The sequence below is a fragment of the Triticum urartu genome, chromosome 3A, assembly GCF_056163025.1.
Source record: "Triticum urartu cultivar PI428250 chromosome 3A, HENAU_Tu73, whole genome shotgun sequence".
NCBI classification, from domain to species: domain Eukaryota; kingdom Viridiplantae; phylum Streptophyta; class Magnoliopsida; order Poales; family Poaceae; genus Triticum; species Triticum urartu.
Genome location: NC_141875.1, coordinates 445,431,475 through 445,447,805, shown reverse-complemented (window position 1 = coordinate 445,447,805; position 16,331 = coordinate 445,431,475). Strand labels below are relative to the sequence as shown.

Genomic DNA, 16,331 nt, shown 5'->3' with positions numbered 1-16,331 from the left:
ATTCACGAATTGAGCAATCTCGCGCTTCATTCGAGTCCACCAATAAGCCTGCTTGAGGTCCTGATACATCTTCGTGCTCCCGGGGTGGATGGAGAAGAGAGAATTGTGAGCCTCGTTCATGATCACTTTACGAAGTTCACCTTTGGGCACAACAATACGATCCTCGAAGAAGAGAGTATCCTTGTAATCAAGGCGGTAGCACTTGTACTTGGGTTGACTCTTAGCAATCCCAATCTTCACCTTTTTCACCATAGCATCAAGAAGCTGGGCTTGGCGAATCTGGTCTTCCAAGGTAGGAGAGACTTGAAGGTTGGCGAGGAAACCTTGAGGAACAACTTGCAGATTAAGTTTGCAGAAAGCTTCACAAAGCTCGGGTTGATAAGGCTTGAGAATAAGGCTGTTGCAGTAAGCCTTTCTGCTCAAAGCGTCAGCAATCACATTGGCCTTGCCTGGAGTATACTCGATACTCGGATTATACTCTTGAATCATTTCGACCCATCGAGTCTGCCTGAGGTTGAGATTAGGCTGAGTGAAGATGTACTTGAGACTCTTGTGATTACTGAAAATGTCCACTTTTCTTCCCAACAAGAGATGTCTCCAAGTCAAAAGAGCATGCACAACTGCCGCCAACTCGAGATCATGAGTGGGGTAGTTCTTCTCATTGGGCTTCAACTGGCGAGAGGTATAAGCCACAACTTTCTTCTCTTGCATCAACACTGCGCCAAGACCTTGGAGAGAGGCATCACAAAAGACCTCATACGGTTTGGATTCATCAGGCGGAGTCAGAACTGGAGCAGTGATCAATTTCTCTTTCAAAGTGTTGAAAGCAATGTCACACTCCGGAGACCAAACGTACTTGACGTGCTTCTGGAGAAGATTTGAGAGAGGATTCGCGATCTTAGAAAAGTTTTCAACGAATCTTCGACAATAGCTTGCGAGACCGAGGAAGCTACGGAGTTGCTTCACGTTCTGAGGTGGTTTCCAATTCACAATTGCATTCACCTTCTCAGGATTCACCGCAATGCCCTTGGCAGAGATGATATGACCAAGATAAAGAACCTCATCAAGCCAAAATTCGCACTTGGAGAACTTGGCGTAGAACTGGTGTTCCCTCAGCTTATCGAGTACCAAACGCAAGTGCTTGGCATGATCTTCCTTGTTCTTCGAGAAAACCAGAATGTCATCGAGATAGACCAAAACGAAGTCATTGGTGTAGGCGTTGAAGATGAAGTTCATCATGCGAGAGAATGTCGGAGGAGCGTTGACGAGGCCAAAAGACATGACAGTGTATTCATATGACCCATAGCTTGTCCTGAAAGCCGTCTTGGGAATATCTTGCTCACGGATTCGAATCTGATGATAACCCATACGGAGATCAAGCTTGGAGAATACTTGGGCACCTTTGAGTTGTTCGAACAGCTCGTTGATGTTGGGAAGTGGGTATTTGTTCTTGATGGTCTTCTTGTTCAATGGACGGTAATCAACACAAAGTCGGTCCGTTCCATCCTTCTTCTTCACAAAAAGAACACCACAACCCCACTGAGAAGAACTAGGCCGGATGAGACCCATTTTCTCTTGAATATCGAGTTGCTTCTTCAGCTCCTTCAACTCTTCAGGTTCGAGCTTGTAAGGACGCTTGCACACTGGTTCCGTGCCAGACTCAAGATCGATGACGAATTCAACTGGCCGGTGCGGAGGCATTCCTGGAAGCTCTTCTGAAAAGACGTCTTGATATTCGCAAATGACTGGAATCTGTGAGATGGCATCCACTTCACCCTTCTCATTGAGAGAAAACAGACGGATAGTATTATCCCGAGCGGCAAAGACAATTACATCCTCAGACGAATGAGTCAATTGAATCTGCATGGCTGCACAATCAAGCTGAGCCTTGTGCTTAGAAAGCCAATCCATTCCGAGAATAAGATCAATATCCGAGTCACCAAGGATCATTGGAGAAGCCAGAAACTTGAAATCACCCATCGAGATAGAAATATCCGGAACCTCGTAGTTAGCGAGCAAACATCTACCCGGAGAGACAACTGCTAATGGCTTATGCATAACTTGAGAAAACCACCCATGCTTAGATGCAAAAGGTCTCGAGATAAAACAATGCGATGCACCAGTGTCAAAAAGAACTTTTGCAGCAACATCGTTAACAGGAAGGTTACACATGATGACATCTGATGAATCCTCTGCCTGAGCTGCATTCACCATATTGACTTTGGCGTACTTGGGGTTATGCTTGACCACAACTGTACTTGCCGATCTCACAGGAGGAGAAGGAGGAAGACGCCTCAGATTGAAGCATTTGTTGGCATAGTGATCCTTCTGTTGGCACTTGTTGCACGTGACCTCTGAAAGAGGACGGTGATACGGAGCACTTGATCTTGGAGCTTGAGACGAAGTCTTGTTCTGAAAGCCAGGGTTGGGTGGGTGGGAAGATCCACTGCCACCTTTGCTCTTCTGCTGATACGGCCGACGAAACGGAGGAGGAGGAAGCCAATACTTCTGCTGCTTGGCCACTTGAGTAGAGGAAGAAGGAGTAGTGTCTCTGACTCGCTTCTTGGAAGCATCACACCTCAGTTGAGCGGCCTCTTGCTTCAATGCCATGTTGTAGAACTCATCGTACCTCAAGGGCTCAAAGAGAACAAGAGCTAGCTGGATTTCTTCTCCGAGACCACCCCTGAACTGGTATATCATGCTCTTCTCATCAGGTACGTCCTGCTTAGCAAAGTGGGCGAGCTTCTAAAACAACTTGTTGTAGTCATAGACAGACAAAGAGCCTTGCTTCAGGTTGCGAAATTCCTCACGCTTGCTTTCAACCACGCTCTGAGGAATATGATGAGCTCTGAAGTCTTGATGGAATTCATCCCAGGTAATCACACGTCCTCCTCTAGAATCCTTGTACTGCTGGAACCATTCTGCAGCTTGATCTTTGAGTTGGAAGGATGCGAACTTGACGAAGTCCTCAGGTCTGACGTTACTGCACTCGAAATGCTTGCACAGATCCACGAGCTAATCGTCAGCATCAGTTGCCTCAACACAATTGCTGAAAGTCTTTGGCCCGTTAGCAAGGAACTGGTTGAGTGTAGCAAAGTGATTCTGATTGTTGCCTTGGTTGCCTTGGTTCGCTTAATTGCGCTCTTGGAGAATTTGCATGATCAACTGCGTGTTTGCATTGGTTGCGGCCATCACAGTTTGCCATGCCTCCGGAGGAGGTGGAGGTGGTGGCGGATCCTAATTCTGATTCTGATTGGTGCTCTTAGCGGGAGCCATCCTGAAGAGGGTGACATCCATTAGCACATTGATAGACAAATATTGAAGCTGAATCCAACGGAATGAAAATTTGCAACATAAAGTCTTCACATCCGAACATAAAAACGAATGCATTCCTCTTGAAATGGTCACATATCCATAAATTGAGAAGCCACTTAGAATTTAGGTAGAGAAATAAATCAACAAGGTACGGATCAAGAATGAATACTCGGTAAGAAATCCCAATCTCAAACCAAATATCCGTGGAAGAAGAACTAGAGCTACAAGAATTCCCACCTATAAAACTCCCGAACCTTTCCGATTATGCAATCAGGTGTTGGGGATACAGGGGAAGCATGATATCTCACCCAAAACTAGCATATCCTACATCCAGTTGTATCCATCCTTCAACACATAACCGAGAAAAAACTTCGGAAACCATCTACCTCAACCTTCGAAAAGCATCCGTTATACAAGTTATGGCGATACTCCCGAACTCCCGCCCCAGTATTGGGTGGCGTCGAGGTTATCTCACCAACGAACTGCATAAAAGAGATTTTTGATATCGGCGTACTAAACTCAGGTATTCCAGAATTGCAACGATAAAATTGTGACGACAACACCTCAGAGCTCAACTCCCCGGGACACTGCCACAACCCCTAAAGACAGGAGGCACCAAGAACAACGTTCTCGTCACAAAACCATCGGAACGATTCCAAGATACCCGCGTGATCCTAATTTTTTTTTGTGAAATTTGAAAAGAGAAGAGTCAAAACTCTACGTCGGGATGCCTTACCAGAGCGATTTGGAGACTGGGAAGTAAAAAGAATTTCTAAACTCTCCGATATATAATTCCTAAATGACTCAAAACATTTTTCTAGACACAACTCGGCTGCTAAAAAACGATCAAGCAATGGGGGCTCCTAAGGTCGGGGAAGGCTCTGATTACCAACTTGTAACACCCTCGATGCGACTATAGCTCCCACGTGTCGAGGCACGACTTAGAGACATAATCGCATTGAAGGTATATGTCGCAAGTTAGGCAATCTTCACAACATCCCATGTAATATAGATAATAAAAGGGGAGATAACATAGTTGGCTTACACTCGCCACGTCAATCAAGGTACATAAATAACATTACAACATTCAAACACTCATGGCCCGACTACGGCGCCAAAATAAAAGATAACCCAACATGCGACACGGTTCCGATCACCCCAACTGGGCACCACTACTAATCATCAGGGAAAGATACGTAGTATCGGCGTGAATCCTCGTCGAACTCCCACTTGAGCTCAAGCGCGTCATCTGGAGCGGAATCATCAGGCCCTGCATCTGGTCTGGAAGTAATCTGTGAGCCACAGGGACTCAGCAATCTCGCACCCTCGCGATCAAGACTATTTAAGCTAATAGATAAGGCAAGGTAAATATGTGGAGCTACAACAAGCGACTAGCTTATATGGTGGCTATCCTATTCGCAAAAGAGAGCGAGAAGAGGAGGCAAAGCGCGAGCGAGAAACTAGAGAGCAACCTGCGCAAGCATTACTCCAACACCGTGTTCACTTCCCGGACTCCGCCGAGAAGAGACCATCACGGTAACTCACACAGTTGATTCATTTTAATTAAGTTAAGGTTCAAGTTATCTACAACCGGACATTAACAAATTCCCATCTTCCCATAACCACGGGCACGGCTTTCGAAAGTTCAAATCCCTGCAGGGGAGTCCCAACTTAGCCCATGACAAGCTCTCACGGTCAACGAAGGAATAGACCTCCTCCCGAGACGTTCCAATCAGACTCGGTATCCCGGTTCTTCAAGACACTTCGACAGGTTAAAACAAATCCAACAACACCGCCCGAATGTGCCGACAAATCCCGATAGGAGCTGCACATATCTCTTTCTCAGGGCACACTCAGATTGTCTAAACTTCCGGTAGGCCAGCCCAGAGTTGCCCCTGGTAGCCACCGGCGGCTGACGAGTTGGACCAACACTCAGAGGAGCACTGGCCCGGGGGGGGGGGGTTAAAATAAGATGACCCTCGGGCTCCGGAAACCCAAGGTGAAAAAAGAGGCTAGGTGGCAAATAGTAAAACCAAGGTAGGATGCTCCATAATTGCAAACAAAGACATGGATGGATAGAGCACTACAATATTAACAAAACATCCTTACTGATCATCCTCAAAAGAGGCACGGATCACTAGCAAACAACATGAACATATGGCAATATGAGATAAACAGGTCAAGGACTTAGTGGAAATGCTAAGTCCCTGAAATCAGCATTACCAAGTGCCTCACTTTGCAAACTTGTGCTAGTCACCACACACATCACAAAAATACATGGGTTGCACCTCTGGATAGATGGCAAAACATATAACAAAACACATTTAGAGCTCATGGGCATATCATGCACACAATAATCATGGCAAAAATGACAAATATCTAAATGGAGCAGCAGATCTGCCAATTATCTCAAATAGCACTCTTCTAACAGCATTTCGGGCATCAAGATGAACTCAAATGAAAATGATGCAATGGAATGAAATGATGTAATCTCTGAGGCGAATATTTTGATATGCTATATGCCCAAAACGGAGCTACGGATGAGGAGTTACGATGCGATGAACAGGAGCAAAAAATTTGGGTTTCGGGCAAAAAGTCAACCCGATCTATTCTCAGATCCAGATCCGCACGCTTTACGAGGTTCGCCGGAGGAGCACTGTTCACCGGAGCTAGACAGGGAGGCCGCCGGAGAAGGACTTGCCAGCGACGAGGAAGAGGCGCGTGGCCGGAGCCGCGGTGGTGGTGGCCAGAGATGGAGGCGCGGCCGGCGAGGAGCGCGGGGCGGCGTCGGTGGAGAGGTGCGGTGGCGCCGGACGGGCGGCGCGGTGGCCAGCGCCGGCGAGGCGGCGGGGAGAGCGGGGCGGCGCTGGGCGGAGGAAGGCGAGGCGGCTTGCGGGCGGCGCGGCCCGGCCGATGGGGGGCTTGGAGGGCCCCGCCTGGGCTGCCCCGGGCCGGCAGCGAGCGAAGTGGGCGCGGTGGCGGCGGCGGCTGGGTCGGACACGTCCGGCGCCGGCGGACGTTGTCCGGCGCGCGGAGGAAGACGAAGACTAGGGTTTGGACGGGGGAGATCCAGATTTTGAGGAGGGGGTCTATATATAGAGGTAGAGGGAGCTAGGAGAGTCCAAATGAGGTGCGGTTTTTTGGCCACGCGATCGTGATCGAACGCTCTAGATGATGGAGAGAGTTTTGGTGGGTTTTGGGCCAAATTGGAGGGGTGTTGGGCTGCAACACACACGAGGCCTTTTTGGTCCCTCGGTTAACCGTTGGAGCATCAAACGAAGTCCAAATGGTACGAACCTTGACAGGCGGTCTACCGGTAGTAAACCAAGGCCGCTTGGCAAGTCTCGGTCCAATCCGGAAATGTTTAATCCCCAAACACAAAAGAAAGGTAGAAATGACCACCGGAGGAGAACGAAGCGCCGGAATGCAAAACGGACAACGGGGAAAAAGCTCGAATGCATGAGATGAACACGTATGCAAATGCAATGCACATGATGACATCATATGAGATGCATGACAATAATAACAACACACGGAGACAAAAACCCGAACCCGAGAAAATAAAATAACTTAACGCCGGAAACGGCAAGAGTTGGAGTACATATTGGGTAAATTACATCCGGGGTGTTACAAATAGTTCCAAGATCTAGGATGCACTTCACTCTTTTTTAATCCATCCAAGCTGAACATGAGCACATTGAGGCAGGGGGATTCCATGTCTCCGCTTCTTTTTAATATAGTGGCAGATATGTTGAACGTGCTTATTGGCAGGGCTAAGGAGAATGGCCTAGTAGATGGTTTAGTTCCCCATCTGGTAGATGGTGGAGTATCCATTTTACAATACGCAGACGGCACTATTATATTCATGGAGCATGATGTTGCAAAAGCTCGGAATATGAAATTGGTTTTATGTCTCTTCGAGCAATTATAGGGACTTAAAATAAACTTTAACAAAAGTGAGTTATTTTGCTTTGGTAGGGCCAAAGATGAGCAAGATACTTACAGACATTTGTTCAGTTGTGAATTAGGGTCAATGCCTTTCAGCTATTTGGGCATACCTATTCATCATCGGAAATTATCCATTAAGGAGTGGAAGTGCATCGAGGATCGAATTGAAAAGAAGCTTAGTTGTTGGAAGGGCAAGTTAATGTCCTACGGTGGTAGACTAGTACTCATTAACTCAGTTCTAACGAGTATGCCGATGTTTCTATTATCCTTTTTTGAGGTGCCTAAAGGGGTACGAAGGAGACTAGACTTCTTTCGATCTCGATTCTTCTGGCAGTCTGATGAGGCCAAGAAGAAACACCGCTTAACTCGCTGGGATATATTATGTCGACCTAAGGATCAGGGAGGTCTCGGTATTGAGAACCTGGAGATCAAGAATAAATGCCTTATGAGCAAATGGCTTTTTAGGCTTTCGGTAGAGACCGACGGGATGTGGGCACAAATTTTACGAAACAAATATTTACAGTCCAAAACTTTAGCACAAGTAAACATGAGGCCGTCTGATTCGCCTTTCTGGAAAGGGCTAATGAGAATTAAAAACTGTATTCTTTCATAGAACCAAATTCATTGTTGGCAATGGGATGTCAACACAATTTTGGGAGGATACATGGCTGAGGGAGACGCCTTTAGCCATTCAATATCCAAGTTTATATAATATTGTCCAACGTAATTAAGGAAGATTATGTTGGCACCATATTACAATCGGTCCCTTTAAATATTCAGTTTAGACGATCTTTGGTTGGGGAGAGATGGAATTCATGGATACATCTGGTACGAAGAGTGATGGATGTTCAATTAACCGACCAACCGGATTCATTACATTGGAGATTGATCAAAAATGGTTTGTTCACTGTCAAATCATTTTATTTGGACCTAATTAACTCTGGCCCACTCCCGAAATCCATTAATATCTAGAAAGTTAAGGTTCCCTTGCGTATAAATTTTTTCATGTGGTTCGTACACAAACAAGTGATTTTTACCAAAGACAATCTGTTAAAACGGCAATGGGTAGGCAGCTCACGATGTTGTTTTTGTGATAATAATGAAACAATACAACACCTTTTTATTGATTGTCCTTTAGCTAAATTATTGTGGCGAACAATCCATAAAGCTTTCAACATTGCCCCTCCAATTAACATTGAAACGTTGTTTGGGATATGGTTAGACGGGGTAGACCGTATTACTGCGGCTCATATTCGAGTTGGAATATGTGCATTATTGTGGGCTATATGGAACTGCAGGAATAATATGATCTTTAATAGGCAACAATTTTTAAACTTATTGCAGGTTATCTTCAGAGCTACCGCATGGATCCGTACGTGGTCCTTACTCACTCCTATGGAATCCAGGGAGTCGCTGGTTACCGGGTGCAACCAATGAAAGATGGTACCACGGGTTATATTTAACCGATTTGGATAGCGGTCGCCTAACAGGATAGGAGTCTAGGTCTCTAATCCTGTTAATATCACCGGTTGTAATCCTGAGGTCTTTTATCGTTTGGTCGTCCTACTCCTTTTGCAAGCTGTAAAACTTTGAAAACTGCTTGATCTTTGAGACTTTTAATAATATGGCTGCATGCATCGTTCAGATGCAGAGGCCGGCGGCACGTCTTCTTTAAAAAAAAGCTGAACATGAGCAGTACATGTGGCCATTAGGCTGTGCTGGTTGAAATGATGTCATCTCTCTCTCCTCCATACTTATTTAAAGCCCCTCTTCCGTTCGGAACGTTGAGCCGAACTATTTCTCCAGCTTCCAGCATACAAGAAAACTACTCATCCTATTCCCAACCTCTCTATTCTCAATCTTTTGCCTTATCTTCCGCCTGTGTGTTACTCCATCGTCCTCGCGTGATCTTCTGGTATTTTTCCTCTGAAACATAGTTCACTCGGTGTGCTTCCGATAGTCTTGATGTGCAAACTTGCTTCCTCTTGTGCCATACTGGATGAGAAGATGTAGATGAGTTGGCTTCGTCATTGTGCCTGTTTTGTTCCCTTCCTCTCTTGCTACTCTATCTTTTCAAGCAGATGAGGCCATAAGCTAGGCAGTTAGGGCCTTCTGTGTGAGAGAGCTCTCTTCAGTCCACTCTCAGATGGTTGTAGGGTTTAATTAGCTGCCGATTCATTCATTCACCTACCAAGAACCAAGGCGGAGCGCATGTCTTGGTAGCCGACTGGATGACCCGGGAGCTAATATTTAGCTCGACGTTGTTTGTGGTTGGACTGAAGGGTGCTCCCTTGCTCGCAGTTCTCATGCATAAAATGGTCTTGGAGTTTCTTGTTGAACTTTTGTTTCTTTGAACCATACTAAACGCATTTATCTAGATGTTTCAAGATGCAGCTCCAAAATAGATCTGCAGGTTGTGATCTATCTATGCCCCTTTTATTTCCTTCAAAGGAATAAACTTTTTGTGGTTTGGGCCTGTCTAAAAGGTTTCCCATCTACGGTGACCATGCTTTTCAACTGTGTGATTTACTTTGATTTGATTGTCAAGGCCTCGACTATTGGCTATCCTACATTCAAGGTTAGCATTCATGTCTTCCAAATTTAGACATTGTACCGTCAATACAATCTGGAATGCGGTCAATATTGGAGAGCTTCCTTTCCCATCTGTACTTGTGGAGTCAATGTTGATCGAGATTCTCAGTGGAAGGTTACTGAGAGATTTCAAACAAGTTTCGATGTTGGTGCTGCACCTATTTTATTTTATTTTTTGATAATTTGGTTTGTGTGACTAATGAAATACAGTAGTACTACCATTTCCCCATAGTTGATACCTATCTTGATACCCTATTTTTTTTCTTTTTGCAGGGATATCTTGATATCCTATTACTAATTGTTTTACTGCTCCATATGAAATAAAGAGTTGTTCTTCTGATGCATTCAGAGATTACTATGCGAGCTGTATTTACTTTCTGGCTCTATAAAGAGTTGTTCTTCTGATGCATTCAGAGATTACTATGCGAGCTGTATTTACTTTCTGGCTCTATAAACAGTTCAGAAAAAATATTTTTATTTGATTTATCAGTCATCTGTAGCATGTACAACTCTAGTTAGCGAGACCATGTGGCGCCATTAAGGTTAATGAACATGCAGTACTAAGTAGGAGTACTCCGTATTTGAATCCTTTGGAATTTTCTCCTGGCTATGTCCTTGGGACAAATTAAAGCCTTCCCAAGACCCCATAATTTTCATTCCCCTCATTTCATTGGTCCATCCAAGGAGTAAAGAGTTGTACTAGTACTAGACAGTATATAAAGTTAGCATTCCAGGTCGCATTTGTGCAAATTAGTTAGGAACAAATTTCTGCAGTTGGGTAAATTTGTGCATTTAATTAGGAACATATTTGTGCAGTTGAGTAAATTTCAGATTACAATTCTGTAGCGCAAATATAGCGCTGCATATCTTAAATTTGCATTTACTAGATGCAACTGACCTTGTAACTCCTCGCAAAAAAAAAACAGACCTTGTAACGATATATGATTTCATTGTTTGTGTGTGGTAGCATATGGTATGAATCAAACAGTCTTGTCTGTGCGCCTCTTTCTGAAAAAAAGTTGCGTGCACACATCGACATTGCTCAATACTGTACTAGTATTACTCTGACCAGTGAACCATAGTATAGGGTACATACCTACTTTTTCTGCGAGGAGGGTACATCCCTATTTGATGTCTTTTTCGAAAAGGGGCGCTTTATTACTTAAATGATTTAATCATTATGCCCGGCCTCTGCATAATTAAGATGCACACAGCCAAATAAGATCCTCTCACATAAAATAAAAATAAAGAGGCGAATTACAACGAAACATGTAGAGTCCGTATAACGCCTAATGTGGAGGGGGGCCAATCCTTAGATCATGCTGTCACCCATGTTGGGTAAAAGTATCCCTTGCCGTAGCCTCCAATCGTGTACACACCTCCGTAAACAAGTCTTGATTCTCCACGCGTTGTAAAGAGGACCATAAACGAAGAGTCCCGGTACATCTGTCGATAACCTGCAACAGAGAAGTACTTTTATCGTTAAAAACCTTATCATTTCTACATAGCCAAAGCGACCAAATAACGGCAAGCGCTCCCACCCTGAGAAGAGTTCTAAACCTGTGATCAAGCCCATGTAACCAGTTGCCAAATACATTAGCAACACTATAGGAAGGATACAAGCCAGAAGCTATTTGGATGACTGACCATATAGAGCGAGCCAATTTGCATTGGAAGAATAAATGTTTTATTGTCTCCCCATGGTGACAAAATACACATTGCGGGCTTCCATGCCAATTCCTCTTAATAAGGTTATCTTTAGTAAGAATAACTCTGCGACGAAGATACAATGCAAAGATTTTATTCTTAAGAGGTATCTTCATCTTCCAGATCTTCTTGTTATTAACAACTGGCACATCGGACTGGATTAACGCTCTATACATAGAATCCATTGAGAATTGTCCATTTCCATGGAGGTTCCATCGGAATACATCAGACCCATGTGACAATTGCACTGTGGACAACTGTTGGAGCAGGATATTCCACGAATGGAGTCTGGGTCCAATTAAGTCTCTTCTGAACGTCACATTTGGCGGAAATGATTCCATTACCGTGGCGATAGTATCACCTCTGTGGCGCACAATGTTGTATAGAGCAGGATATTGTTCCCGGAGTGTGGCATTTCCTAGCCACTTGTCCTCCCAGAATCTAATTTCCGAGCCGTCCTTAATCGAGAAGGACCCATAGCAGAAGAAATATTTATTCGTAGCCATTAGACCTGCCCAAAAGTGGGAATCCCCAGGCTTCCAATATACTTGGTATACCGCCTTGGAACCCACATATTTCCTCCTTAGAAGGGTTTGCCATACACCATCTTCCGTTAGTAATTTAAACAACCATTTGCCGAGGAGGGCCCTATTCTTAACCTCAAGGTCATGAATGCCCAACCCGCCTTGGTCTTTGGGATGGCAAACCACACTCCATTTAGCCAGTCGATATTTCTTTCTCTCGCTATCTCCTTGCCAAAAAAATCTTGATCGGAAGTAATCCAATCTATGTAAAACTCCTTTCGGTAACTGGAAGAAGGAAATCATATATAGTACCATATTACTAAGTACTGAATTTATGAGGACCAATCTTCCACCCAGAGACAGCAGTTTACCTTTCCAACTGCTAAGTCTTTTTTGCAGTCTCTCCTCAACGTGTTTCCATTCAGCATTTGTGAGTCTTCGATAATGTATTGGTATCCTCAAATATGTGATCGGAAACTGACCCAACCCGCATCCGAACAGTTCAGCGTACAGGTGGGCCTCGTCTTGAGCCTCGCCGAAGCAAAACAATTCACTTTTATGAAAATTGATCTTTAGACCCCGAGAGTTGCTCGAATGCTGATAAAATCAGTTTCAGATTTCTTGCTTTCTCGAGGTCATGATCCATGAAGAGAATCGTATCATCAGCATATTGAAGTATAGAGAGACCACCATCAACTAGATGATTTACTACCGCATCAATTTGGCCATCAACCTTGGCACGCTCAATCATGACCGCTAGCATATCCGCCACTATATTGAATAGCATGGGTGATATCGAGTCACCCTGTCGCAATCCCTTCTTCGCTTGGAAATAGTGTCCAACGTCATCATTGACCTTAATGGCAACACTACCTCCAGAAACGAAGCTATGGATCATCACGCGCCACTCTGCAGAAAATCCTTTCATTCTGAGAGCCTGTTGAAGAAAAGGCCACTTGACTTTGTCATAAGCCTTTTCAAAGTCTATTTTGAGTACCACCCCATTTAACTTTTTCCGGTGTAATTCATGGACTGTTTCATGAAGGATAACAACTCCATCTAGGATGTGTCTGCCTTGCATAAAAGCTGTCTGTGAAGGCCGAACCACATGTTCAGCAACCGAATTCAGCCTAATAGTCGCAACCTTCGTGAATATTTTAAAACTAACATTAAGGAGGCAAATAGGTCTATATTGTTGTATCCTTTCAGCCTCATTAACCTTAGGTAATAAAATAATCTCACCGAAGTTTAAGCGAAACAATTCTAGTTGGCCAGCATGTAGGTCGGTAAACAAAAGTAGGAGATCCGGTTTGATGACTTCCCAGAATTTCTGATAGAACTCAGCGGGAAAACCATCCGGACCCGGGGCTTTGTTATGCTCCATTAGGAAAACTGCCTTTCTAACTTCCTCCTCGGAGTATGGGGCTGTTAGAAGGTTGTTTTCCTCATCAGAGACCTGAGGGATGTCATCTGTTCGGGTCTCATCCATCAAGAAGTTTCCTTCCTCTGGGGCTCCGAATAGATTTTTATAATAATTAGTGATATAAGATTTAAGTTGCTCATGCCCCTCAATCACTCCCTCATCCTGTTGTAGGGAATGAATAGTTTTTTCCGGTGTCTGCCATTGGCGACTCCATGGAAATATCTAGTATTCGAATCACCTTTCAGGATAAATTGAGAGTTAGAATGTTGGTACCATTTGAGTTCCTCTTCACGCAGCATGTTAGCTATCTGTGCATTCGAATGATTCTTGATCTCGATTTCATGCTCAGATAGAGGTCTAACCTCTGCTAAAGCTTCTAATTCATCAATGATAGATGAAAGACGAAGCTTCTCCTTTTTGAGGATACCCACCGTATGCCTGGCCCAACCACTAAGGAATTTACATAATGCACGCATTTTGTTATTCCATCTATGTATTGGGGTAGGCCCGACGACTGGTTTCTCCCACACCTCCTTGACCATGTCATGGAAGCCATCCCGAAGCAACCAGCCAAGTTCGAACTTGAACTTGCGTCTATGTTGTGGTCGTGGCAACCCAGTAGTTAGAAGAATGGGTGTGTGGTCTGATATAGCCTCGATACGAGGTAGAGCACAAACATAAACCATAGGAAATTTTGATTCCCAGTCGGTATCCATTAAAACACGATCTAGTTTCTCATATGTCGGTTCCGGAAGACTGTTCGCCCACGTGAATTGTCTTCCAATCATAGAAACCTCTCGCAAATCTAGACTATCGATGACAGCATTGAAAAGGAAAGGCCAATGATTATCGAACCTACCGCGGCTTTTCTCATTTGGAAATCGAAGCAAGTTGAAATCCCCACCTATAAGAATGGGATAGGGATTATCTTTCGCCAGATTAACCAATTCACAAAGAAAATCGGCCTTGAACTCATCCTGGGCTGCCCCATACACGGTGACGAGGGTCCATGTGAAGTTGTCGGCCTTGCTGCGAATATGGAGTTTAACGTGAAACTCACCATTCGAACTAGCCAAAACATCCATAGTTCATGTATTTACGCCAAGTAAAATGCCCCCAGAACGACCTCTAGGCGGTCGCGAAACCCAAGTAAAGTCTATCCCGCCAGAAAGACGGTTAAGCAGACTTACTGAGAAATCACGTCTCCCCGTTTCAGAGATAGCCAAAAAATCAAAATTGTATTCCCTATTACATTCTGCAATGAATAAATGTTTAGCCAAGTCACAAAGACCTCTGCTATTAAAAAAACATTCCATTCATGAGGAAACAATGGGAGATTTAGAACACTTTGCCCTCTTATGGGACTTACTATCTTTTTTCGAACGTGCGGTCTTTGATTTACGTCTGGATGTTGTAAGCTCAATCAATGAACCAAGCCCGGGTTCATCTAGACCCACGTCTGAAACCGCCCCTACTAAATGAGAGAGTAGCTGACCATCTGATGTGGCATGCAGCTCCTCCTCATCAGTACGGGAGACATAAGACTTGCTAGAAACACGTGGAGTAACTTTTAATCGATCATATTCCAAATGTTTCAAAGCGTTAGTCGAAATAGAAATCTCCTTCTGATTCTTTCCAATACTAACACCCACATTATTCAACTTAGAAATGATGGTGGTATTGGAAAAGGCTAAAAAGGATTTGGATGACGACATAATACCTCGATTGTCAAGGTTGTGTGCTGCTTTACGCCGCATAGCCTTGGCTAAGGAGTCCTCATCTGTGTTCATAGAACCATCTTCGGCAACCGTATGCCGACAACTTCGGCATGTAGGAGTCAACCCCAATTGTGGTCGTGGCGCCGGCTCTACTGCCGAAGGAGGGGATGATGGTGAAGTAGCAACCCCCTCCCCGAGAGTCTCAACCGCCGGCTCTAGCGACGAGGCCGCTGTTAGAAGCGTGTCAGGGACCGGCGTTACCTCGGGCGATGGTTGTTGCGAGTGCGTGGCTGCCGACGGAGGGGATGATGATGGTGTAGAAATCCCCTCTCCAACAGCAAGCGTCGAAGACATGAATGTTGGTGTCGTAGCGGTCGGTGTAGAAGAGGTCGTCGTCGTCGATGATGAAGCGGCTCTGCACGGCTCCACCAGCTCCTGAACAGGGATGGTCGGGTCGGGGACGCAGCCTCCCAGGACCGGACCTCCCAAACCAACTGTCGTGTCCGCCACCTGGACGCTTGTCGGCTGGGCGGGTGCAACCTGCATGCTGCCCGGGTGCTTGGTTGGCTGGAGTGGCATCAGCCTGAGCGCATGCATGTGGGACGGCTGGGTGTTTCCCAGCTGCTCGGTCGACTGGAATGGCACCGGACGTAGTGCATGCATATGAGAAGGTTGGACATGCACGTCCTTTGTATTACCCATTAGCTTGTACTGCATGGTTGGCATCCGCTAGTTGCATGTATGTGTGTCCGATCTTTCGTGTCCTCTCGCGGCCGAGATGCCATTGGGTAGCCCGACCACAAGATCTTCATACGCCGACGTAGATAAGCCCATGTAAAATCATGCAACATGGTCCCACCCCTTGACTCAACAGGATTTTGAATCGGCGCCGATCGCGTCTCCGTTAATCCCGCTGATCTAGGCGGGGTCGCTACTGGGCGTGGCGGAGACGCTGCAACAGCCACGAAGGAGCGGACTACGCCGGCAGCAGGAGTTGAAGACGTCGTTGGCAGGGGGACGTTGACGATGAGGTCGCTGTCGACTTGGACAAAACTGGCGGCCGAGACGCCATTGGGTAGCCCGACCACAAGGCCTTCATACGCT

General features: G+C 45.3%; 1 protein-coding gene across 1 annotated transcript; it reads right to left on the bottom strand.

The window, feature by feature from the left end:
- Nucleotides 1-11,172: 11,172 nt before the first annotated feature.
- LOC147980013 (uncharacterized) lies at nt 11,173-15,953 on the bottom strand. The gene is made up of 2 exons (XM_087515436.1): nt 15,005-15,953; nt 11,173-11,312 (listed from the first exon to the last, which is right to left on the bottom strand). The coding sequence occupies exons 1-2, from the start codon at nt 15,951-15,953 to the stop codon at nt 11,173-11,175; spliced, it is 1,089 nt and encodes a 362-aa protein (XP_087371562.1).
- Between the last annotated feature and the right edge of the window lie 378 nt (nt 15,954-16,331).

What these genes read in the sequence shown, in the direction of transcription:
- LOC147980013 (XM_087515436.1), bottom strand. Translation starts at nt 15,953, where the DNA reads ATGCCAACCATGCAGTACAAGCTAATGGGTAATACAAAGGACGTGCAT. An exon ending in GCTGCATGCCACATCAGATG is followed by an intron (nt 11,313 to 15,004) that starts GTCAGCTACTCT and finishes TCTCTGTTGCAG; the next exon opens with GTTATCGACAGATGTACCGG.